We start from the raw sequence: 23422 nt of genomic DNA, 5'->3' as shown, positions 1-23422 counted from the left end.
GGGGGGACTGGGGGGGACACACAGAGCCTTCCAACAAGCACTCTCTGTCTCCGCCTGAGCGAGGCTTGTGGGGCTGCATTGAAACCGTTTCCTTTCAAAGGGACTCTTTTCTGAGGATGAAGCGTTTCCGAGGACAGCTGCCTCTTTCTCTGAGGAGCATGGAGTGGCAGAGCCCCTTCCGGGCCCCGGTCTCCTCTTGCCAGGCAGGGCTTTGCTCTGCTGTTGGGACCCCCTTGCTAGAGCAAACACCAGTGTCACTTCTCTCTCCTCTGGAGGCAAGCGTGGGCACTCGGGGATGCCAGCTCCAGGGTAGGAAATTCCTGGAGATTTGGGGGATGGATCCTGGAGAGGGGCCTCAGCAGGGTACAATGCCACGCAGCCCACCCGAGCCAAGCCTGCCGTTTCCTCCATAGAAATGGATCTCTGTAGTCTGGAGCTCAGTTGTCATTCTGGCAGCCCTGGAGAGCTGGTGACGCTGGTTGATAAGGGTCATTCTTCACCGAATTGGGTCATTCTCTCCACTCTCAGTGAAGCATCCTAAGGCGGCATCCCATTTCTGATCCATTGAGAATTCTCTGCACTGGATGCCAGTTGGTTTCCAGGCCCAATTCAAGTTGCTGGTGCTCATTAGACTTATCTATGGGAGTTTGTATCATTTCTTTTGTTTTTGCTGTTAATTCCAAAAGGGACTGTTTTATTGTTGGGTTGATGTGTATGTTTTTTCATTATTGTTTCGTTTTCATAATTCTATATAATTATTATTCCCATTATTCTCAATGGAAGCTTTCCCCCACCCCTTTTTCTCAGGCATGTACCTTCATGGTTTCCCATCCAAATTAAACAAAATTCAGAGGGGTTGTAGTACTTCCCTAGGACACCCACACTACCAAATTTTAGACCGAATTACCCCCCCCCCTTTGTTTTGAAGCAATGAAAGGCACCCATGTGTAACATTATGGGGTTGTAGTGGATACTTTGGATGCCATTTTGTGATTGTATTCCTGTTTTTCTTTTGTGAGGCCACCTTGAGCAGGTTCTCTGGAGAGGCGGCCCAGAAATTTGATAAAGAACAAAATTGGCAACTAGCATTTGCCTGTGGATGCTTTATGCTTGTGGCAACCAGGTGTTTCCATGATGCACATAGGCCATTCCCACATCACTCCATAGGGAGATAATAATGACAGTGGAAACTGTGACCTTCCAGGATCCACAGCGGGGTGGGGGGAGTGGGGGAAATCAGTGGACCTCACGGAAGGAGCCCACTGGCACGGGAGTGGGAGAGGTGTGAGGAATCCATGGTGGACCTTTGCAACTCTAACACTTCCACATTGGACTCCTACTCACGTCATTTATTAATGTCATTTATTGTCTGCCTTTCCCACTGAGACTCAAAGCAAATTACAGAATGTTTTTTAAAAAAAATAGATGAAACAGCATAAGACAGCTGATAAACAATGCAGTAAGGACTAGGATTACAGAACTGGGAAACAATAGACACAAAAAGGGTGTGTGGGGGGGGGGGGGAAGAAACCCGTCTGAGGCAGGACATGGCCACAATGCAGAAAACAGGTTCCAAAGGTAGAAGACAATGCAGTAAAAGCCAGGGGCTACACGCCAAAAGCACGGCAATGGACTATAATCCGAATTCCTTTAGGGAAGCTGCCTCCTGAGATGTTCCGTTATACAACAGGTTCTAACCCCTCCATAAAAATGCCTTCTGGAATGTTTCTGTTGTGCACATTCTGTGAAATGATAGAAGTACGCGGGGGGTGGGGGGGCTTCCCGACCTCCTTCGGCAGGCCGTTCCACAAAGAGGGAGCCATCACAGAGAATGTTTGTGAATGAGCAGATGCCCGTCTCACCCATTTGCAGGGTGGCACCTTCAGAAGGCTGTGCTCAGATGAGTGCAGCTTTGGCAAACGGCAGGGCCTGGCCAGATGGCTCGTGCTGTTGGAAGGGGCGGGGGGGGGAGGGAGGCTGTGTGCGTGTATAACCTTGAAAGTGTTCGGCATTGCAATGTAGAAATGAGGGCCAGTATGCAAGGGTGGGTGGTTGCTCGCGTTTAAAGAGACACAGCATTGATAAGATTGTCAGTGTTGGGGCATGAAGGAAGCAAGCTTTTGATTTGCACAGAATTCTTGGGCAGCATGCAGATTCACCTGGGCAGGGACATATGCTAATGCTTGCAACAGATAATTACTGGGGTGTTTCTGCCAGGAGAGCTGCTTGCTTTTGTGTCTGTGTGTGAGAACAAGCATCTATAGACTTCCAGAGGTAAGAGAAGTGGTCGCTCTCTCCTGCAATGTAATGCCACTGCTCTTTAGTCTCTGCAACCCAGGTCAAGACACCTCCAGCGTCTGGGCGACTGGGGAGGTTTATCCCAGTGAGTGACCCTGCCACTGGAGCTGAGGCTGTGGAGTTGGTTGCTGTGAAACAGGACGCCTGACCAGAAACCAGTTGCATCTCCTCTGCAAGAGCTACTTCGAGAGGATCTGTGTGGGGTGTGGGTGGGGGGCAGCAGCAATCTCTCTTCCCTCCTACTGTAGACCTCCATTCAGCCAAGAGTATCATTCAGCACCTCAGCTCTTTCTTTTTCTTTCTTTCTTTCTCTTTCTTTCTTTTTCTTTCTTTCTTTCTTTTTCTTTCTTTCTTTCTGTCCTCTGAGCTTTAAGGAGACCAACGGCCCCCCTGCCTCTCTACTGAGGCCATATTGGGTCATCTGTTTCCAGATGTGATGCTCCCAGAGCTGGCAGGCCACTGTTTCTGGCTCTGAGCCTCTGCCCTCTACTGCCTGGCCCAGGGGGCTGCGACTGTCACATCCCGGGGTGAACTGTGATGCATCTGTGTGGAGCGGAGGATGCTGAAAAGGGGAGTGAACTTGGCAAAGGAGGGAGCATCCCCAGGTCTCTTGGCCGCGCCCCCCACCCCTCTGCTGTGAAGCATCTTTGGCATCTCTGACTCCATGTGCTCTTCTAAAGGAATTTAAAATACCAAAAATATTATGCTTTTAAAATAAAGCAATACAAAGTAAGATTTGTACTGGAGAACTAGCTTGATGTAGTGGACTTGGGACAGGGAGAATTGTGCCGCGGAAGTTTGCTGGATGACTTTGGGCTGCTCACACTCTCTCAGCCTAAGCTACTTCACAGGGTTGTTGTGGGAGCAAAATGAAGGAAGGGAGAGAGATGCATGCCACCCTGAGCTCCTTGGAGGAAAGGTAGGACAAAAATGTACTAAATAAATATTTTTAAAAACAGTTGTATTCATACAGCCGGGAAACTCAGCAGCTCCTTTCCCTGCATTTTGGCTTTGCGGCATGCAGTCAAATTCCTCAAGGACCAAGCTGTGTGTGTGATGACGCCCCGCGTATCCGCAGGAAGGGGGGGGGGGCTGCTGCTGCTGCCATTTTAAAGGCCCGATCCTGATCAGGCCCAGCACTGAGGATTGAGGTGCTCTTCTGTCTCTCCACCCCCCATGTGCCCTTTCAAGTGCCAGAACATGTGGGTGGGGGTGGGTGGGATGGCCATTTTGGCGCTTGAAAAGGTGGGGGGCGGGGAAACAACAGCATCTTAGGTGGCATTTTTGAATCACTTTTAAAGGGCAGTGGCGTCCTCATGGGAGGACACTGTCCAGTTCAGCTCGGCCCTCAGTCCCAGAGGGATTGTACCTGCAGAAAGCAGCCGCTGCCTGGGATTCCCCCCCCCCAAATTCCTTTTTTTCTTCTCTTGAAGGGTGAGCGTTTGGGGGGGCCTCTTTCCCTGCCCATCCTCAAGCGGCGCTGGGGATTCCTGGCATCTCTTGGAGGCTGAGGAGGCTGCCTCCTAGCCCATCGGCCCCATCCATCCATCCGTGCCGGGTCGCCACCCCCCCTGGGCTGTGACCCCTCCCTGTGGAAGAGCTGTGCCTCCCCTCTTCTGCTTCCCCTCCCGGTGGTTTGGAAGGGTGGTCTTGTGGGGCTCTGCTGCTTTCCACTTGGCTAGTTGTGGCTCTCTCTCCTCCGGTCTTGCTGCCCCCCCCTTCAAAGCCATGGCTGCTAAGGGCAGAGCCCGGGAGTGGCGGGGGCGGGGGGTTCTGGTGAAGCTTGCCAACCTCTTGGCTAAATTTAGAAGGGAGGGAGGGAGGGGGCTGTTTGCGCGTGGGACTTGGCGGCACCCTTTCTTGCAGCCTCGTTAGATGGATTTCCTGGCGTGAAATAATGAGCTGCCTCCCATCCCAGCATCTGTACAAAATCCTGGGGAGGAAGTCAACCCCGGCATGGAGCTCCCAGTGTTTGGGAGGGGAGATTTATGCTGAAAGCCAGGGGAAGTCATTGGCCCTGCTGCTTGCCTCCTGCTCAGTTGAGACACCCAGCCTTTCATGGCGGGGGGGGGGGGCACAGATTTCCTGTGGCTAGAGAGGCCTCTGTCAGCGAGTGGGGCTAGTTGGTGTGCAAGAGAGGCATCTTTGTCCTGGATTTTGACAATCCTGGATTGCAACATCCCCCCCCCACCCCAAAACCCAAGCTTTAACAGCATGCAGAGTAGATGGCAGGGAAGCAGACATCATTTTTAAACAGAGTCACGACACCTTCATTCTTGAGGCCCTGCCTGACCCTGGAACATTTCGTATCATACCCTTTTCTGCCCCCAACATCCAGAGTGCCACGAGGAGTCCTGCTTATTTTCCGCGAGAGAATCTATTCCAGGGCTTTTGTGAAGTAGATTATTTTTAAATCTGCAGATGGTTTTCACATCTTCTGTCCTCGGCGCGTGCAGCGGCTTTCCACCTCAGTAAACTGCTTTCTAATTTTGCTGGGGGCTGTGGAGCAAACCGCTCTGTCGCATTGGGTTGGTCTTTCGAGTCTCCCTTGCGCGTGCCTCCTTCCCTCTTCCCTTCCTCTCCCTTTTCCTGCCACCATTCAAACCCCTGCGTGGTTCCTTTGTCTTTCCTTGCCAGTCTGTACCAAGAAATGCTCCCCCTGATCTGGTGGGAAGGTGCCATTCAAATGGTTGGACTAAAAAACCCAATGTCTTGGGGTGGGCCCACTGGGCGGGCTGTGCCGAGGGATGCTCGAGTTGGAGCCCCCGCCCGGGAGATGCCCCTGAGCGCTGGCCCTGCGTCTGTGGCCCGTCTGCTCTGGTTGGGGGCGGTGGGCGGTGGTGAGAGGAAGCCCCTCTCCCCTCCCGTTCGCGTGGCCACAGCCCTCTTGTTCACCCACCCTGGTCTCAAGCAAGGGTGTCTTGCGGCGGCGGCGGGGGGGGGGCACCCGTACACACCCCCATGCAGGCGAGTGGACTGGCTGGTCGGGGAGGGCGTTGAAAAGGCGGCCTGGCCATCTGTTCTGGTCCCGACTCTGCCATGAAATACCCCCCTGTGACCTTGGGCCAGACACTCTCTGTCAGTCTAACCTACCTCCTAGGGTGGTTGTGAGGCTCAAAGAAGGGAAGAGAGTCTATGCAGCGCCTATGCAAGCATTCCCCCCCCCTCCCCGCCAGGGTTTGGGAGAAAGAAAGGGCGGGATGTGAGCAGGCCTGGCTCTCCTTTCCTGCGGCCCCCTCCCCTCCCCTCCCCTGGCATGGCTTTCCTGGGCTGGGGAATGGCCCGGGGCCGGCCGGCCGACTCCGCTGGCCTGTGCCCTTTGCACGGGAAGCGCCCACCGTGGTTCGCCCCTGCTCGTGCGCCTCGGGTGGGTCGGCGGGTGGGCGCCGCGGCAGACCCGACCGACCCCTTCGGCGCCTCGGGGTGGAAGGCGTGGCGGACGGGGGCTTTCCCCGGGCCCCTCCCCGCCCGCCGGCCGGGCTGCCTAATCCCGGCGGGCGGGCGGAGCTGCGGCCGCCGCTAATCGGCTTGTCCGGCGGGGCTGCTCATGTGCAGCCTGGCTGCTCGCCCAGGGGCCGGCGAGGCGGGGGGGGGGAGCCCTTCGGCCAGGGGCCCCGCCGCCCCTGTGACCGGGGGCTCCGACCCGGCGGGGCGGGCGGAGGAGGCGTGTCTGCCGCCCCCCCCGCCCCCCCCTCGGGCCTGCTGGCCGGGGCAGCATGTGGCGCGCAGGGCCGGCGGGCTGGAGGTGGTCCTGCTCCCCCTCCCCTCCCCTCCCCTCCCCTCCCCTCCCCTCCCGCTCTGCCTTCCTGTTTGCTGCTTGGAGATGCCAGTTTCTGCCCAAGTCGAGACGCGGTTTTTTCTCTTCCTTCGCATGAAACCTGACTAGTCGCCCGTGTTGCCTTTGCGAAACAACTGGAGGGCTTGGCGAGTGTGGGCAGCAGGACGGAGGGGGCGTTGGGAGCAAGCAGCCGCCTGGGCCCTGGGCACAGCATCCCCCACGGGGGGACGGGGGGACGGACGGCTCTCCAGCCGTTGGGTCTGGCCTGGCCTTCTGGAGCCCTTGCCCTCTTCTTCCCCTTCAGGGATGGCGCATTCCCGGTTTTCTCTTCTCCAGCCTCAGCAGACCCCAGGATGGCCCAGGTTGGCCTGGCAGGCCTTGTTTGGGCAGGTCTCTGGCCACCTTTGTTGTGCTCGAATCTGTCTGCATCCTTCTTAAAGCGCCACAGCAGACCTGGACGCCCGGCTCCCGAGGAGATTCTACTAGTGTTGTGTGGAACTATCGCTTCTCGTGTGCGACATCGCTACTAACCGTTAGTGCGGCTTGAAACTGCCTTGGCCTTTTTTGCAGGTGCATCACACTGCTGGCTCATGTCCAACTTGTGATTGACTGCAATCCCGAGAGCCTTCTCACATGTTCAAGCCGGGTGCCCCCCACCCTACACCTGTACATTTGATGCTTTTTTTGCCTAAAAGCAGATCTTTGCATTTGTCTCTGTCCAATCTCATTAAAAAAAATTCAGCCCGAGTTTCCAACCATTCAAGGTCTTTTTACATGGTTAGCTGACCCTCCCAGTTTAGTGCCATCTGCAAATCTCGCAAGGATTCCTTGTACTCCCCCTTCCAAGTCACTGAAGAGTCCTGAGTTCAAGACTGAGCCTTACAACCCCCCCACTCGAGACCTCCTTCCAGGTGGAAGGACGTGCCGTTGATAAGTGCTGTGTACTGATTTTTCTCCAACCAGCTGTGACTCTACCTCACCTTTCTGGCATCTAGTCCCCATTTAACCAGTTTGCTACATAAAAAGTCATGGGAGACATAGTCAAAAGTTTTGTTGAAATCAAGCTATTTCACATCCTTGGCATTCCTGCAATTCCCTAGACTGATAACCTGATCAAAAAGCATGATAAGATTGGTCTGGTAGGATTAATTCTTGACAAATCATTCTGTCTTCTACTGGTCATTTCATTGTTTCCAAGATGTTTCTAGATTGATACTGTTCTAGTACTTTGTCTGGTATTGAATGGTCTGTAATTTCCTGGATCCTCCTTTTTTACCTTTTTGAAGACTGGGACAACAAAGATGATCAGCTGAGCTTCTGAGGTTAAATCAGCAAGTTCCTGGATGCCGGTCATCTGGCCCGCAAGGATCATTGAACTCATTACGTTTGTTAGGAATTCCTTGACCAACTTCTTACTGAGCTTCAGTCCTGCCCCTTCATCATTATTGCTCCTCTTGCAAGATTGCGCATAGTTCCTGTGTGGGGAGACTGTAGCACCTCCTTTTTTGGGGGGCAAGTCCCCACTTTGCTTAGACTCCATTCTCATGTAGATTTTCTAGCCATGGAAGCTTACCTGGCATTTCCCTCCATGTTGTGAAATTTGCATTCACCGAGTGTTTGGCTGCGCTCATCCCAAGCTTCCCAGTCCTGCGTTATGCAGCCACTTCCCCCTCGAGCTCCCACTAGTTTCACCTTATTGATCCAGAGCCCCCCTTGTTTGTTAGACTCAGGTCTGGGTTAGGTGACTATCTCGTTCCTTCCTCCACCATCTGAGAGAGGAAGCTGTCTGCAAATCTTATCAGGAAGCCCTTGGATGTTCCATGCTTAGCGGAGTTTGTGTCCCAGCAGATATCAGGGTAGCTGAATTTGCAGATTATTACTCATTCTTATTTCTCTGAAACACCTATCATTTGTTTCAGGAAAGTATCATCCTATTTCTCTCCTTGTCTTGGCACTCTGCTTTGAATGGATTCCCCAAGATTGGGGTTCTTTGTGTATGTTTATCCAAATGTTGTCTGTGGGGCCTGCCGTGTTCACTCTCCTGGATTTCTGTAAAGGTGGACCCAGCTTTGCCTTCCAGGATGTTTTATTCTCCCTGTTTGCTGCACCTAGCCATATTCAAGAAGCGCCCTCCTTCCAGTGTAGTCACAGCCGTCATTCAAACAGTCACCAGTTATATTAATTAATTCCTGTTTACTTTCTTGTACTAGGAGTTCAGACTCATCTGGTTTATTCCCCCTGCTCTGAGCATGAGTGTGTAGCCCTTGAAAGCTCCCCCAGTCCTTCTGGAGCATCCAAGTCCCCTACCGTGCCTTGGGGCATTTGTTTCCATCCCCCACAGGATTCCGTGTAAGGCCTTCTCAATCAGGTTTGCCATGATTCCCCCAGACAGATTCTTCTCAGTCCTTGTGAGGTGCAGCTCCATCTCTTACCAAGGAAGTGTAGGGCGTGAATGCCCCAGAAACCAGAAGAGGCCTCGAAGAGGCCATTTCAGCAGTGGTTCAGCTCGTCCCTCTCCGTGTAGCCCTGAGAGGAAGAGTTGGCGTGAAGGCCCCGGGAGCCCTCAAGTCCTTCTTCTTTGTTCCGAGAGCCTTCCATTCAGTTGAGTCCATCTCCACTCCCACATGGGTGAGCAGGAATGGATAATGATCAGCTGGTTTGATCATTCTCGACAGATGGTCTGTCACATCCTGAAGCTATCCATTGGAGAGATGGAACCCCTCGTGATCTAACAGCTCTGTGTGGTCCTCAGTACTTCTCAGTAGGGAATCGCCAGTCCTCATGAAACTTCTCTTCCTGCGGGCGTTGCTTGAATCACCTCTGTCCTTGCGGGACTGCAGGTCTTCCTTCCCGTGCCACATGCCCGCTGCAGCTGTGGCTCCATCAGGATGCTCAGAAACATGCTCACTGGACAGCCCCTGGAAGGGGTTGGCTCAAGTGGTACAGAATGTCTTCCGAGTCTCCTTCTGCCGACAGTCACCATCTCCCAGGCAGCTGCCTGCTCTGCTTCCTTACCGCATCACCTCCTGTGCCCTGTCTGAGCATGGGCAACGCTGGCTACTCAGGGCCCTTGGCCTTCCCTTCCCACAGAGGGGCCCATCCCCCCCTGCTGCAGGTGGAGTCTGTTTCTAGGTGGGGAATGAGAACCAGCACACCCCCCTCCCTGGCCTTCCTCACAGCCTCTGCCTCTGGAGTGGCCCCCTGCTTCCTGCCTGCCTCTGTCCTCGCTGGAGCGCTTGTGATGTCTTTTGATGCCTTTCCATTTGAAGGGAAGGTGTTCCTTGGCAGTTACGGAATAATGAGAGGGAGGAAGTCTGGCGCCCTGCCTTCCAAGCCCCGTGCTGACCTCACACAGTTGCTCTAATGTGCTTGTACAAGTTCCACAGACATTCTGCTTATGCTGGTGTGATCTCTAAAGAGAACTGCTGCTATTGTTCAAGATTCAAAACACCGCCGCAGCAAAACCTTGTTAGAATCCTCCTGATGTCTTGGCGTCTGTCCTGGCTGGTGGCCACTGGAGCCTGTACAAGCCTAGTTCTGGCAGGGGCTTTCGAAGGAGCCACAGGTGTCTGACACCGTCCTGGGGAAACGTGGGTGCTGCTGTATTTGACAACTTTCCTGGGAGACGGAAAGAGGCGTCTTTTTTCTTTTTGAAGCTGGGCGTGGGGTGTTGCGCCCACCGATCCTGTCAGTGCCCTAGGCCGGACCCTTTTGCCCTTCGGCTTCCACGCTCCTTCAGGCTCCAGCAGCAGCCAGGCCCTCTGTGAGATGAACCCTCGTCGGGGATGCTCCAGGCTGATCGTGCATTGAGCAGGGGGTCAGACCAGGTGGCCCCTGTGGCCCCTCCCAACTCTGTGCTTCTGAGGTTCTGTGAGACTCGCCCTGCCCCAGGGAGAAAGGGAGACGCAGCGGTCGTGGAGGAGGCCTCACTGGCCTGTTATTGTGCATCAGGACGCCGTTCTCAGCTCCCTTGCAGAGAGGTCCTGGGCGCAGGGGGGAAATCCTCAAGACAATCTTAGCTATCAGCCAGGCTGCAAATCCCCCTTTGAGGGTAAGGTGTTCAAGCAAGTAATGCTTATTTCGTTACTTCCTTTATAGCCTACCTTTCTGACTGAGCCTCAAAGCGGGTCACAGAGGTGGTGAAAGGGAAGGAATCGGTCACCTCCTCTCCCCTTTCTTGGTTTCTCGGGAGCAGAAAGTGCTCCGCCTCCTTGATGGCCAAGAGGAGCAGTGATTGCCTACCAAGCCTGGCCCGGCACACCCGGGACTCCTTGAGCGGCAAGTGGACTGTCTTGGCAAGTGCTGAGGGGTTTCACGTAGCGTTTAGGCATTCCACATGTTTTGCTCATTCACTTCCACTCAGCAGTCTTACAGCCTCATTGCACAGCACGAGTACCGTCACCTGGACACACTGGCTACGCGTTCAGTGGGCCCAGCCCCCTCGGAAAGGGTGCTGGTGTCTTTGAAACAGCCGCAATGTTGTCCGAGGCGGACGGGGCAGTGCGAGATGCAGCCCCTTCGGTGGTCTCCGTGTGGAGGGGTCCCCACTGCGAGGATGTGCTAGGCTAGCTTATTTGGTCACACTGCGCCCATGCCCAGCCCCACTGCGCCTCCCCGCCTGGCTCTTCCTCACTGACACATAATGAGCTTGATAAAGAATTGTCTCGTTAACAAGATTAGCCATGGGAATCTCGAGTGCCCTCCTCTCCGTTTTGTAACGCTTCTCATCCAGTTCTGCAGTTTTCTGCTGCTTGGGAGGAGACATCTCTAGACCCCCTCGGGGAGATCACTGTCTCCAGCTCAGCGGGCTGGATTGGAGAAGGAAGTCAGGTGGAGCTCCCCCCACCCATACCTCTAACGTACCAAGTGAATCGCGCCCCGCCCACCCCAGGCAATCAGGCAATTGCCTGCTTAGATTCTAGGGATGGGCTAGGTGTGTTATGGAACGCTGGATCTCCCAGCATCTCTTTTTCTCTCTGCGGTTGGACTTCTGAGGCCCCCGGCTCTTCAACTAAGGGGCAGCTTTTTCTCTGACGGGGGTGTTGCCTCTGGCCATGGAGGGGGTGGGGGGCAAATAGCTCCGGGTTTTGCCTTTTTTTTTTGTTGCGTGGCATTTCGCGAGCATCGCCCATGTTAGGCTGAGTGGACTCTGCTGTGGAGGACTGGTGGAAACTCAACACAGCTCCTGTGGGCTTCTGGGAGAGGGTGGCCTGGGGCGGCGGCGGGGGAGCTGCTCTGCCGGGAGAGCTTTTGTGCCTCTTCTCATGCCGGCTGCATCCAGAGTCACGCTGAGCCCTGTGCATCCAGGGCCTGGCTTGCAGAATCACGGGACCGGCAAGGCTGGAGGTGGCAGCTGACGTCACCTTCCGTCACTTCCCAGCTGTGGGCCAGTAGCTGCAGCCAGCAGACACTTTGCAGGGCTGGGGGGAGCCGGAAGGGCCCTGCGCACCTGGAGCCCAGCCATGGCAAGCCGCTCTGCCCTGGCCCCAAGGGCCGCTGAGCCTCTGTTTGGTCAGGGGGGGGGGGTTCCTCCCCACCTCCCAGCAGAGAGGCTCTGCCCGTCTGGCTGGCTGTCACTGAAGACGCTTGATCATGGGACTGAGCGTCTTTCTTGCTCCCTCGCTGATTATGGCATCCTGTCTCCAACCTTGCCTCCTCCTCCTCTTTTTTCTCCGTGCCCCTTTTCATCTCCCTCTCTCAGAAAATCCATTTAAATGCAATTCCATTCTTCATGCTTCCCCTTCATGCATGTCTAATGAATGTCAGCAAAATGCTATTACAATGCAGGCGAGGAGGATCCAATCTTGCCGAGTGTCTACAAGTCATTTGGAGAAAACCCTGGGAGCGCTTCCAGTTTTATTACAGTGTAATTAGAAATAAAATCTCATTGCAATAGTTGAATGAGAGATGGGTGTTAATCCTTTAACGTGGAAGATAGAGCTGTACTTAGAGAAGAGATTAAGGGCAGGAGGAAAGCGAGCCGGCCTGGGCCAGCCATGCCAGCCGTTCTGGCCGTCTGCTCCTTCCTGGCCCGGGGGAATCTCGTGTGAGTCAGCATTTCTGGCCATCTTGCGTGGGGACGGGGGGGGGGGCTTCCCTTTCTTCCCTCTGAGGTGCACGGGCAAGGCTGAGCACGCCAGGCCGCCTCTGCGGGGGGGGGGATTGTTCTGTGACACACGCACACGCATGCTTAGTTCTGAAAATAGTTCCTGGGAACGACCATTGAGGCTGTGGTGATCTGATAGGCACCGTACCCTTGGACACCTTTTGGCGAGGCACCTCACCCAAGACTCCTGGGGAGCGTTGGCAAGTGTGGGGTAGGAGGACAGGCCCTTTTATGGATTGAAAACTGCTTAAACAACAGGGAGCAGAGAGCAGGAGTAAATGAATGGTTCTCTCAGTGGAAGGAAGAAGGCGGGAGGGGGAATCCCACAAGGGTCTGTGTTGGGGATGGGACTATTTAATTTGTTCCTAAACGGTTTGCAATTGGGGCGAGCAGAGTAGCGGCCCAGTTTGCCCAATGACTCATAATTATCCAGGATCATGAAAACCGAGGCTGACTGTGAAGAGCTCCAGGAGGATCTCTCTAAATTGGGTACGTGGGCAAATCAATTGCAAACACATTCAGCGTAGGTAAGTGTAAGGTGATACACGCTGGAATAAAAAAAAAATCCCAATTGTAAGCGTACGCTGGTCGGGTCTCAACTTGCTGAAACTGAGAGCAAAAGGGACCTCGGGGTTTCCGTGGACAGCTCAATGAAAATGTCTGCTCAGTGTGTGGCAGGTGTGAAAAAGGCAAACTCCATGCTGGGATTTATTAGGAAAGGGATTGAAAAAACTCCAGATATTATAATGCCCCTGTATAGATCTATGGCACAACCTCATTAGAAATACTGTGTGACATTTTGGTGAAGATATCAGAAAAAGGACATTGCAGAGCTGGAAGAAGCACAGAATAAGGGCGTGCATTCGGCAAAGCCAAACCGAAAAAGCCAAAAAACACCCCCCCCCATTTTTTTTAAATTTGTAGCTGACAATCCCGATCCCAACCCCCAAATTCAGCTTTTTTCGAGACCATCTTGGGATTGCTGGCTACAGCTGCTGAAAGGAGGGGGGGAAAGCACCCACAGGTGTTTAAATCCCACCCTCCATTGTAGTCTATGGGGAAGCTTTCTGGGGCTCTGAGGGCGTATTTTTAAAGGCACAGGTGCTGAATTTTCAGCATAGCTGCTGGTGACTCTCCGTAGGAGAACACCCAAGTTTGGTAAAGACTGGGTCAGAGGGTCTAATTTTATGGGACCCCATTGTCCCTCCATTGGAAACACCAGAGGATGGATGGGGCACCCACTTTGGGGGCCCAAAAAGTTGGAACCCCCCCAACCCAAGTTTTGCCAAGAAAACACACAAGAGGGTTTCCCTGACAGATCTGGAGTTATGATGGGATCCTCTGTGTTCAGGAGCAACATGCAGGACTGCCGGGGGCATGGGAGCGCCCCAGTGCCCGTCTGTTGCCTTCATTCCCTGCTTGTGGGCTCCTTGGGGGCACCTGCTTGGTGCCTGTGAGAAATGGGGCACAGCATTAGAAGGGCGTTCCCTGGGTCTCATCCAACTAGGTTCCCTGTTTTTATGATTTAGTACCAAGGCTTTCCCTCCCTTCCCAAACAACCCTTCTTGACAGAGGCATCATTGCAGCGTGTCTGCTGTGTCTTCCTTTCCTGACCCCCAGCTGCCTCTCCAGGGCAGGTCCTGGCATGGGGAGAATTGGTGCTGTCCAAGCCCCAGGCCGGTCCTTCCCTTACAAAAGTCTGAATTTTTAGAAGAGAGACGTCATGCTTCTGAAAAATTCCCATCAATTAAATGCACAAAAAATTGAAACAGGGAGGGGTGGGGGAGTGGCTGAGGAGTAACAACTTGCAAAGCAGCAGCTGATCATTGCCATAGCAACCACAACCCCCCCACAACCCCAGCTTCTGCTTAAAATTCCAGTACAACCAGCATGCTCTGCCCACTGGTTTGTTGGCAGACAGGAAACTCTTGGTCTGTCTGTGGGTTGCAGGGTTGGGCCTGGGCCAGCACATGCTCCTTTTGCCCCTGCATGCCATTCTGCCTGCTCTGAGCCACAGCCCTGGGCTCCCCATTGCATAGTAAAATGTGCATATGTGTGTGCACTGTACATCATAAATGCCAAGGCAGAACAATGCATGCAGATTTCCTCTAATGAGCCCCAGCGGCAGCTGTCCCCCCACCCCCACCCCGTGCTCTGCCAGCTAGTTTTCCGTGGCTGCTGAGGTCTGTGTTGAGAGGCAGGGTCTTCTGTTGTGGCCACAGAGAAGGCGCTGCGGCACTGGGGTCCTGCCGTCTGAGCGGCTCTCTGCCCTCCTGACCCCTCTCCTGGCTAGTTCCACAGCTTCCTTTCCTGGTAAGCGGGAGTTCTGTGCTCAGGAGGCATGCCCAAAATGCCAGGCCCTGGACCTGGCTGGAAAGACTAAGGGCGGTGGAGAACTTTGGAGACTTCTCTTGCTCCATCAGCTGGACATGTGAACTCCTCCTAGGCTGCTGCGGTTCAGGCTGCTGGCTACGGACTGCCCTGAGCGACCCTCCCCCCCAACCCATCCTGGAGGCCTGTTTGCTTTCTCTAAGTAATTTGAACTTAAGTATTAGCTCACAGAAGGATGGATTTCCTTTTAATAGTAATGCTGTCGGAAAGAGTCCCTGTGGTGTGCAAATGCCAGCAAGCTCCAGGGCCGCTGCTTCCTCTTTCTGGATGGAGGCGCTTCTGGGCTGTCCTGCTTGGATGTCCCTCCGGCTGCCCCTCCAGGGCGAGGCCAGGAGTCGCCGTGGGAGCCTCCTCAGAGGGGAGGTGAGAATCAGAACAGAGCTCCACCCGGGGCACAAATGATATTGACTGGCACAGCCCCGAACGTATTAAAAGAGACTATGTGGCACTGGTTAAAAAGGTAAAGGACCTGGGAACACAGGTTGCATTTTCCTTGGTTCTTCCTGTCGAAGGTCTTGGCTCAGGAAGGAAAAGAAGAATACTGCAAATAAATGACTGGCTATGTAGATGGTGCTGTCTGGAAAGGTTTGGTTTTCTGGACCATGGCTCACACTTTCGAGATGAAGCTCTTTTGTCAAGAGATGGTTGGCACCTCACCAGGGTAGGGGAAAATGTGTTTGGTAAGAGTCTTGCAAACCTGATAAGGAGGGCTTTAAATTAAATCCTATGGGGGAGACAAAAACTGAAAGCCTAGTATGATGCCAATAACTGGAAATGAGAAAGATTTACAGGGAGTGGCACATATGCAAGGAAACATTAACTCACAGGTAAGCCCAGAAATGAAATCCTCAGGACACATAAGCCATGGATTCCGATGTCTCTACACTAATGCACAGAGCATGGAATACAAGCAGGAGGAATTTGAAGTCCTAATACAGGAAGGGGACTATGACCTAAGAGGAATTATCGAAACATGGTAAGATGACACTCACAAATGGAATATTAGATTGAGGGGTACACGTTGTTTAGAATGGATCAGCATAGAACCATAGAATCATACAGGCCATCTAGTCCAACCCCCTGCTCAATGCAAGATCAGCCTAGAGCATCCCTGACAAGTACTTGTCCAGCCTCTGCTTGAAGGCTGCCAGTGAGGGGGCGCTCACCACCTCCCTAGGTAACCCATTCCACTGTCGAACAATTCTTACTATAAAAAAGTTTTCCTAATATCCAGCCAGGTGAGGTTCCAGAAGATTGGAGGCGGGCAAATGCTGTCCCCATCTTCAAGAAGGGGGAAAAGGAGGATCCGAGTATCTACCAACCCGTCAGCTTGACTTGTATAACTGGAAAAACTTTAGAACAAATCATCAAACAGTCACTCCTTGAGCATTTAGTAAGGATGGCTGTGATTACAAAGAGCCAGCACTGGTTTCTCAAGAACAAGTCATGTCAGACTAACCTCATCTCTTTTTGAGAAAGTTACTACCTTGCTGGATCAGGGGAATGCTGTGGACATAGTTTATCTTGATTTCAGTAAGACTTTTGAAAAGGTTCCACACAATATTCTTGTTGATAAATTGGTAAAATGTGGTTTGGATCCTGTTACTGTTAGGTGGACCTGTAACTGGTTGATGAGTGCTTGTTAATGAGTGCTTGTTAATGGTTCCTCATCCTCTTGGAGAGGGGTAACTAGTGGAGTGCCTCAGGGATCTGTCCTGGGCCTTGTGTTGTTCAACATCTTTATAAATGATTTGGATGAAGGAATAGAGGGGATGCTTATTATATTTGCAAGAGATACTAAATTTGGAGGGGTAGCAAATATGGTAGAAGACAGCCAGGATACAGGATGATCTTGGCAGGCTGGAAAACTGGGCTAAAACGAATAAAATGAATTTCAACAGAGATAATTGTAAAGTTCTGCATTTAGGTTGGAAAAATCAGTTGCATAATTATAGGATGGGGGAGACTTGTCTTGGCAGTAGTATGTGTGAAAAGGATTTAAGCATCTTAGTAGACTATACATTGAACATGAGTCGACAGTGTGATGTGGTAGCTAAAAGGTCAAATGTGATTTTGGGCTGTATCAACAGAAGTATAGTGTCCAGATCACTCGAAGTGATGGTATCGCTTTACTCTGCTCTGGTTAGACCTCACCTTGAGTATTGTGTTCAGTTTTGGGCACCACAATTTAAGAAGGATATAGACAAGCTGGAATGTGTCCAGAGGAGGGCAACAAAGATGGTGAGAGGTCTGGAGGCCAAGTCCTATGAGGAAATGTTGAAGGAGCTCAGTATGTTTAGCCTGGAGATGAGATGATTGAGAGGTGATATGATAACCATCTTCAAGTACTTGAAGGGCTTTTATATAGAGGATGGTGTGGAGTTGTTTTCTGTTACTCCAGAAGGTTGGACCAGAACCAACGGGTTGAAATTAAATCAAAAGTGTTTCTGGCTGAACATTAGGAAGAACCTCTTGACAGTGGAATAGGCTTCCTTGGGAGGTGGTGGACTCTCCTTCTTTGGAGGTTTTTAAGCAGAGGCTAGATGGCCATCTGACGGCAATGCTGATTCTGTGAACTTAGGCAGATTGTGAGAGGGAGGGCAGGAAGGGTTGCGCCAGTGCTTGGCTGCCATGGCCCTTTCTTATACGCCCAGGGTAATGCTGATCACTTTGAGGTCAGGAAGCAATTTTCCTCCAGGCCAGATTGGCCAGGGTTCCTGAAGAATTTGTGTGTTTGTTTGTTTGTTTGCTTGTTTGTTGACCATCCTCTGGGCATGGAGTAGGGGTCACGGGGGAGGAAGTTGTGGATATCCTGCATTGTGCAGGGGGTTGGACTAGATGACCCTGGTGATCCCTTCCAACTCTGTGATTCTATGGGGTTTCAGCTGGGCTCCCCACCAATGCACCCCATGCTCTGCCGTCCATGTATGCACACACGCAGTACTGTTGCCATTCATTTTGTACATCAAATGAGCCAGATTCTTTCTCCCAAGCTCAGATCACAATTCATTTGTTAAGGCGACCCTGAGCTTTTCTTAGTACAGAAGTCCTCATTTCCACAGGAAAGTGATTTTGGGCCAGGGTTTCAATGAGACAAGGAATGGCTCTGCTCTCAGGGTACAACCCAGCCTTCCAGCCTGAAAGAGGAGACTTTGGGGTTCCTGTTTATTCCCTTATATATTTATAGCCTCCCTTTTAACTGAGACTCTGGGCAGATTACACAGTGTAGATCGCTATGATCAATAGGATGAGACATTGGATAAGTAAGCCCTGTTCTAAGCCTGTCTGCAACTCTAAGGGCCTCTGCTCTCTTGTCAGGAGCTCTCCTCCTCCACCACCACCGTGTTGGTGTTCTGTGTTTGCCCACCTAGCCTCTGCGACACTGTTCTCTCCCGCAGATGGAGGTGGTTGCATCTTTAGGGGTATCAACCCTGAAACCACTGACCTGCCTTTGCTCTGCTTGTCTCTTCCAGAAAACAGATTTTTTATTACATCCTATGGAGGGTTGTACATCTCCGACGTGCAGAAGGAAGATGCCTTGTCCACCTATAGGTGTATCACCAAGCACAAGCACAGCGGCGAGACGCGGCAGAGCAACGGAGCCCGGCTATCCGTCTCAGGTATGTTGCTTCTTAGAGGCTCTGTCAACGCACCTGTGGGAGGGAGGCCCCCAGAAAGGAGGATCTTCTGTTGCCCACTGCTCAGGCAGGCTGGCTGGCAAGGGAACGCTGTGGTGTGGATGGAGCCAGTGCCCAGGGCCGTCTGGCGCCTAGGGAGACAATGCTACTCTTGACTCAGGAGATCCCCCTCGGGCTCTGAGGAGGCACCACGCAGCTCACGGCCTCACCCCTCTTGTCATAGTGGAGTGGTCCTTCACTGCCAGGACAGGCGGGGCCTGTGAGGTGCTCAAGAATGGCTGTGGGAGCTGTGGAAAGCAGAAGAGGCAGTGACTGGCGGGCTGTTCCCACATAGCCCTTTGGGGGGCTAACACAAGCTGCCCCTCCCAGAAGGTTGGCAGGAGGCCATCCCCTCGTCCCCTTCGGATGGCTTCCTGCCACTGGTTTTTGTGCTGCTGATGGCTTGTGGACGCTGGATGTTCAGTTGTGTAATTTGTTTTAACTGAAAATTATGGTTATTTTAATTGTATTGAAGTGCTTGTGAGGTAGGTGGGGCTGTGAGAGTTTGGAGAGAACTGTGACTTGCCCAAGGTCACCCAGCTGGCTTCATGTGGAGGAGTGAGGAAACCAACCCGGTTCACCAGATTAGCCCTGTTCACCAGATTAGCTCATGTGGAGGAGTGGGGAATCAAACCCGGTTCTCCAGATCAGAGTCCACCGCTCCAAACCACCGCTCTTAACCACTACACCATGCTGGCTCTCCAAACAACAACAACAAATAAATGGGTTCTAGATTGAATCAAGCCTGAACTGTCCCTAGAAACTAAGATGACTCCACTGAAGCTATCATACTTTGATCATGTTATGAGAAGACAAGACTCGCTGGAAAAGACAATAATGCTAGGAAAAGTTTAAGGCAGCAGAAAAAGAGGAAAACCCAACAGGAGATGGACTGACTCTATGAAGGAAGCCACGGCCCTCAGGATAGGAAGTTTTGGAGGACATTAATTTATAGGGTCACCATGAGTCGGAAGTGACCTGACGGCACTTGACAGACACACAGAGGAAAGAAGCATGTTCTCCCAGTCACTGCTTCTCTCCATCTGGTTCCTGAGTTCAGCCTGTCTGCCCACAGCAGGGAGAGCATCCCCTTGCCATGTGACTGTGTGACAACCAGCTGGCAAGCAGAGGCACTGGAGCAGCTACAGCCGGCTTGCTGATTCCATGTTCTTGCTCCAGCAGGAGGGTGCCAAAGGCTGCCTCTGTACTCTAGGAGCACAGGCCCCTCCCTTCCTCCCTCCCTCCCACTCTGCCAGGTGGGCCAGGGAAAGAGAGAGAGAGAGAGAGAGAGAGAGAGAGAGCTCAGCCTTGCCCACACAGCAGTAGCGTTCCTGCATGTCTAGTCCCTACCTTTGGGCTAGGAAAGAGAGCCGCTGCAGCCAGGCCAGTCTGAGCAAGACCCCCTTGCTTGGCTGCAGCACAGAGGGGCACAGACCCTTGTTCCTCAGCAGTGTAGAGCCTTGGGCCAGCTCCTGACTTTTGGAGGGCAGTTCCCCAGGTCAAAGCAAAGGTCCCAGGCTGCCTTCCCTCAGGGCACTCACAAACCCTCTTGTCCCAGAGACCTTTGACAGCACAGGTGAAGCAGATTGGCCCCCTCCTGCTCACTGGAGGACAGCCAACAGGCTTGCTTTTGAGTGTCATTCCTTACCCTCTCTAGACTACGTCAGATGAGCCCTGCTGGATCAGCCCAGTAGACTCTTTTGTCCAGGGGAAGAGACTGCTGGGTTTTTGCTCTGGGCAGACAGGAGCCGTGCGCTTGGTACCAGACTCTTGCCCTGCTCCATTCCAGGTGAAGAAGTCTCACCCACTCGAGCTCAGCCTGGCTAAGGGACAACACCCACCTTCTCCCACACGTCCTCTCTGCCTTGATCCTTGCCTGCCATTCAAGGGAGGTCTCTTTCCTCTTGGGTTTCCTGTCGGAGCTTCGGCCATTCATTTGCTGCTCTCCCTTGCCACCGAAGGGCCCTGTCAGTCACCTGCAAATTTTGGAATGTGCCAAAGAAGCTGCAGGTGTGGGCATCAATTGGATGTGACCTTGAGGGGGTTTCTGAGTTGAGCATGGGTCGTGGTCATCTGGTGGAGGGGCTTGCTGGTTTCTGTGTCTAGCTGGGGACACAGACAACTCGTGATTGGCAGCAATTCCCTGACATTTGCCAAGGTGGGCTTGGGAGGCATGGCCGTGCCAGAGGGGGGGCTGGCACAGCAGCCGCCCCCCTCTGTGTTGGAGTGCTGGAAGGGACGGTGAGTTTCACAATTCCAGAAGGATATGATTGTGTAAGTGGGTGCAATTCCATTGCGAAGAGCTGAAAGAGACCAGAAGAAAAGGATAATTAAGAGGAGAATATATTACATCCTTGAAAAGATTTCAGATCCTCCACTGTGTATAATTTACTCCCTTCATAGAATTTGGTCTTGGTGATTGATTTATTTTTATTTATTTAATCACTTCTTTTATAAACCACCTTTCTCACTGACACACGCAGCGGATTACACAATGTAAATCAATACAAGATACATCTAATAAGAAGATACATCTAATAAGCAGTGCAATAGGACTAGGAATTGTAGAAATTTGAAACACAGCTGTCATCTGAACAAGGCAGAAGTATTAAATATGGCATTTTAAACAAAGCAGAATGTGGTATTACATCAGTAGAGATGCAGGACATTTTCTTGGGCTAATCTGTTGTGCTTTAGCCCTTTACAAGAGTCCTGTTTTACATAATTTGCCAAATACCAGGAGGGGGTGGGGGGAGTCTCCTGACCTCCTTAGGCAGGCCATTCAGTGGGGGCCACTTCAGAGAATGCAGGGGATCAGATCAGCTGAGTAAACGTAGGGAGCCATTTTCCAGGCTAAATGAAGTTAAAAGAAAGCATGTTTGGCAGCTTCCATTAGCTTGCTTCTCCGGCATGATATTGTTTAAGACCCTCCACCTTCCCAGCCAGCATCACTTCTGTATTCCAGGGCTGGAACGTTCCACAAGGAGTTCATTTCCTTTCTCTTCTTCCAGACCCAGCGGAGTCTATTCCCGCCATCCTAGACGGCTTCCAGTCCCGGGAGGTGAAGGTGGGCCAGCTGGTGGAGCTGCCGTGCATCGCTTCTGGCTACCCGAACCCTGCCATCCGATGGGTCAAGGATGGCCGCCCGCTCCCCGCTGACAGTAGATGGACCAAACGTCTCACAGGCTTGACAATCAGTGACCTGCGAGTGGAGGACAGCGGAACATACATCTGCGAAGTCACAAACACCTTTGGCTCTGCTGAGGTCACCGGGATCCTTGCAGTGATCGGTAAGGGGCTGGCCACGTTTGGACCCCCTCTGTGTGTGCAGAAGGAGTCCACCCTATGGCTTGAGAACTGCTTGTGTGTGGTGCGGGCCCAAGGGTGTGGCTGGCCAGCAAGCAGAAGGCCGTGGGGAGGGTTGTAGGAAGGGAGCCCCTCCTGGGCCTCATGCCCTCCTGTTCCTTGATCGGTGTGTCTCACAGGGGGTCCGAGTACGTGGAAGTTGTTGCCACGCTGCTGCGGGCCACTGGCAACTTATTTGTGTTATTTTTGTTATTGATAGTCCACCTCCCTCACTTAGCTTCAAGTCAGATGACATAATGCAAGTCATTGCAGTTTCCCAGAGGCCAAGCAGTTGATGGGTAGGAAGTTTCAGAAAGCATTTCCTGTTATCCTGGGGGTGTGGGTAGAGAGGACTTTGGTTCTCATGGGTGGTTCTCTTGGCACTCCTCCTGAAGCGGAGCCAGGTCCCAGCAAGGAAAGACACACAGGCATCTCCTTCCTGAGCCTCTGAGAACCTAACCTCCGGCTTCAGTGCTTTTGTATGGCTGTTCTATTGGAGGCAAGAACCTGCCCCACCCAGGGCTCGCGCATGGATGGCTCTGTGCCCAGAGTAGACGCAGCGCGGTGATGCGCTCACTAGCTCTGAGCAGGTCTGGGACACCTTCGCCATCAGCCCTAGTGTGACAGCTTCAGTTCTCCTGGCAGAGGCAGCCGTGCTGACAACTCCCTTGCCGCCTGAGAGGGAAAATGATACACAGGGAAGGGCCTGATGATGGGCAGCTGGGGGCGGGAAAGCACGGTGCGCACCTGGATTATTGTGCAGTGACATTTCACTGGAGACGGGCGAGGGACTGTTAGCGAATTCACGTCTTCTCGGGGACTGCCTCTGTCTGCGTCCTCTTTACCTGAGCTCCTCACCAGAGGGTCTTTTGCCATTTTGAGAGGTCAAACCCTTTTTTGCTGTATTTGCTGGTTGTGGGCCGTAATAAATACCTTTGACTTTAAGAGGTCAACCCCAGCCTCCCTCTGCTTTTTTCAAGTTCAGGCAAGGGTTGGGGAAGAGGGCCTTAGTGGATGAGGCGGGGTGGGGGAAATAGCCCTACATGACAGGGAAAGCTTCTTCAGGGGAGGCCTCCCAACAGCCTCTTTGGAAGTCATCAGAACTGCCCCCTTAGGCAGAGAGGCATCTGTTTCTGTCCTGAACCCACTTGACCAACCCAGCCTGGTGTTGTGCGCGTCAAATGCCATCAAGTAGCTTCTGACTTATGGTGACTATGAATTAATGACCTCTAAAACATCTAATCATTAACAGCCTTGCTCAGGTCTTGCAAATTGAAGGCTGTGATTGAGTGAATCCATCTCATGTTGGGTCTTCCTTTTTCCCTACTGCCTTCAATTATCCCTGGCGTTACTGTCTTTTTCCAGTGAGTCGTCTTCTCATGATGCCACCAAAGTACAATATCTTCAGTTTAGTCAGCTTTTGCTTCTAGGAAGCATTCAGCCTCAATTTGATCTAGAACCCACGTATTTTTTTATTTTATTTTTTGGTGATCCATGGCATCCGTAAAACTTTCCCCCAATACCACATTTCAAATGAATAAATTTTCTTCCTTTCAGCTTTCTTCATTGTCTAACTTTCACATCCTTACAAAGTAATGGAAAATAGCATAGTAGTAATTGTCTTGATCTTGATTACCAGCAACACATCCTTACATGTAAGAATCCTTTCTAGCTCCTTCAGGGCTGCCCTTCCCAGTCTCAATCTCCTTCTGTTTTCTTGCTTGCAGTCTCCCTTTTGGTTGATGATTGAGCCAAGGAATAGAAGATCTTATACAATTTTAATTTCTTCATTGTCAGCCTTAAAGTTGTGTAATTCCTCAGTAGTCA

At 52.3% G+C, this 23422-nt stretch overlaps 1 protein-coding gene across 1 annotated transcript in view; it reads left to right on the top strand.

The window, feature by feature from the left end:
* The window catches only part of DSCAML1 (DS cell adhesion molecule like 1), a 161259-nt gene that overhangs the window by 70141 nt on the left and 67696 nt on the right, over positions 1 to 23422 (top strand). The window contains exons 3-4 of the mRNA XM_056860252.1: positions 18047 to 18193; positions 21262 to 21540. Coding sequence (XP_056716230.1) covers positions 18047 to 18193; positions 21262 to 21540 — 426 coding nt within the window. The remainder of the gene's footprint in view (positions 1 to 18046; positions 18194 to 21261; positions 21541 to 23422) is intronic.

This window comes from Euleptes europaea, chromosome 14 (assembly GCF_029931775.1).
Source record: "Euleptes europaea isolate rEulEur1 chromosome 14, rEulEur1.hap1, whole genome shotgun sequence".
Taxonomy (NCBI): Eukaryota; Metazoa; Chordata; class Lepidosauria; order Squamata; family Sphaerodactylidae; genus Euleptes; species Euleptes europaea.
This window is presented reverse-complemented; position numbering and strand designations above follow the sequence as displayed.